At 58.9% G+C, this 2,360-nt stretch overlaps 1 protein-coding gene across 1 annotated transcript; it reads right to left on the bottom strand.

Annotated features, from left to right (window-relative positions):
* Positions 1-985: 985 nt before the first annotated feature.
* On the bottom strand, positions 986-2,044 carry LOC124124856 (keratin-associated protein 10-8-like). The gene has a single exon (XM_048398010.1). The coding sequence runs from the start codon at positions 2,042-2,044 to the stop codon at positions 986-988; it is 1,059 nt and encodes a 352-aa protein (XP_048253967.1).
* Between the last annotated feature and the right edge of the window lie 316 nt (positions 2,045-2,360).

The following is a 2,360-nucleotide window of genomic DNA, read 5'->3' as shown; positions in this document are numbered from 1 at the left end:
AATCCCGTCTTAGTTGGAGCCAGACTCAGTTGGACCCTAATGATTATGGAATGTATTTTGTCGCTGTTATTTACAGTCAAGTCATCAACACATCAGGGTCCCTCCTCATTCTAATTTGACGGTAGAGGGAGTTCCATGAAGGTGTGTTGATGACTTGACATCACCTCAGGGTTCCTCCACGTTGTAATTTCGACCGTGGAGGGAGTTCCATAAAGGGGTGTTAACAACGACCTGAATGACCTCAGGGTTCCTACATATTGTCATTTCGTTGGTGGAATGAGTCTGTTGCCACCTGCGTCAGTTGCCCCCAGTTGCCCCCAGTTGCCACCCACCTGAGTTCCCACCCATCTGAGTTGCCTCCCGCCTCAGTTGCCACTGGCCTTCGTGGCCACCTGCCTTAGTGGCCACCTGCCTCAATTGCACCGCCTCAGTTCCTGTCTGCCTCGGTTGTAATCCCGTCTTAGTTGGAGCCAGACTCAGTTGGACCCTAATGATTATGGAATGTATTTTGTCGCTGTTATTTACAGTCAAGTCATCAACACATCAGGGTCCCTCCTCATTCTAATTTGACGGTAGAGGGAGTTCCGTGAAGGTGTGTTGATGACTTGACATCACCTCAGGGTTCCTCCACGTTGTAATTTCGACCGTGGAGGGAGTTCCATAAAGGGGTGTTAACAACGACCTGAATGACCTCAGGGTTCCTACATATTGTCATTTCGTTGGTGGAATGAGTCTGTTGCCACCTGCGTCAGTTGCCCCCAGTTGCCAGCCTGAGTTGCCACCCACCTGAGTTGCCTCCCGCCTCAATTGCCACCCGCCTCAGTTGCCACCGGCCTTCGTGGCCACCTGCCTTAGTGGCCACCTGCCTCAATTGCACACTCAGGCACACATACGGGCAAACACACGGGCACACACTCGGGGACACATACGGTCACACTCGGGCACACACTCGGGCACACACCCGGGCTTACACCCCGGGACACACTCAAATACACACACCGGCACACACACTGGCAAACACTCGGGCACGGGAAAACACGGGCACACCTTCGGGCACACACACGGACACACCTTCGGGCACACACACGGGCACACACTCGGGGCACACACTCGGGCACACATGCGGGCACACACTCGGGGCACACACTCGGGCACACCTTCGGGCACACACACGGGCAAACACTCGGGCACACTCACGGGCACACGCTCGGGCACACACACGGTCACACATACGGGCACATCTTCGGGCACACACACGGGCACACACACGGGCACACACCCGAGAACACACTCGGGCACACATCCGGGCACACACATACGGGCACACACTCGGGCACACACTCCGGCACGGGAAAACACGGGCACACCTTCGGGCACACACACGGGGAATCACTCGGGCACACACACGGGCATACACCCGGGGACACACTCGGGCACACACACCGGCACACGCACGGGAAAACACGGGCACACCTTCGGGCACACACACGGGCACACACTCGGGGCACACACTCGGGCACACACATACGGGCACACACTCGGGCACACACTCGGGCACACATGCGGGCACACACATACGGGCACACACATACGGGCACACACTCGGGCACGGGAAAACACGGGCACACCTTCGGGCACACACTCGGGCAAACACTCGGGCACACTCACGGGCACACACTGGGGCACACACACGGGCACACGCTCGGTCACACATACGGGCACACACTCGGGCACGGGAAAACACGGGCACACCTTCGGGCACACACTCGGGCAAACACTCGGGCACACTCACGGGCACACACTCGGACACACGCTCGGTCACACATACGGGCACACCTTCGGGCACACACTCGGGCACACACTCGGGCACACACACGGGCACACACCCGGGGACACACACGGGAACACACTCGGGCACACACTCGGGCACACACTCGGGCACACACACGGGCACGGTAAAACACGGACACACACAGAGGCACACACTCGGGCACACACACGGGCACACTCGGGCACGGGAAAACACGGGCACACACGGGCACATACTCGGGCACACACATGGACACACTCACGGGCACACTCACTGGCACACACACGGACACACTCGGGCACACACACGGGCACACACTCGGGAACACACGGGCACAATCTCGGGCACAATCTCTGGCACACATACGCGCACACACACGGGCAGACTCGGGCACACTCTCGGGCACACATACGCGTACACACACGGGCACACTCGGGCACACTCGGGCACACACTCGACTACACACTCGGGCACACATTCAGGCACACACTCGGGCACATATACGGGCACACACACGGGCACACACTCGGGCACATAATCGGGCACACAC

Source organism: Haliotis rufescens, unplaced genomic scaffold (genome assembly GCF_023055435.1).
Source record: "Haliotis rufescens isolate VD_foot unplaced genomic scaffold, xgHalRufe1.0.p SCAF_18, whole genome shotgun sequence".
NCBI lineage: Eukaryota > Metazoa > Mollusca > Gastropoda > Lepetellida > Haliotidae > Haliotis > Haliotis rufescens.
This window is presented reverse-complemented; position numbering and strand designations above follow the sequence as displayed.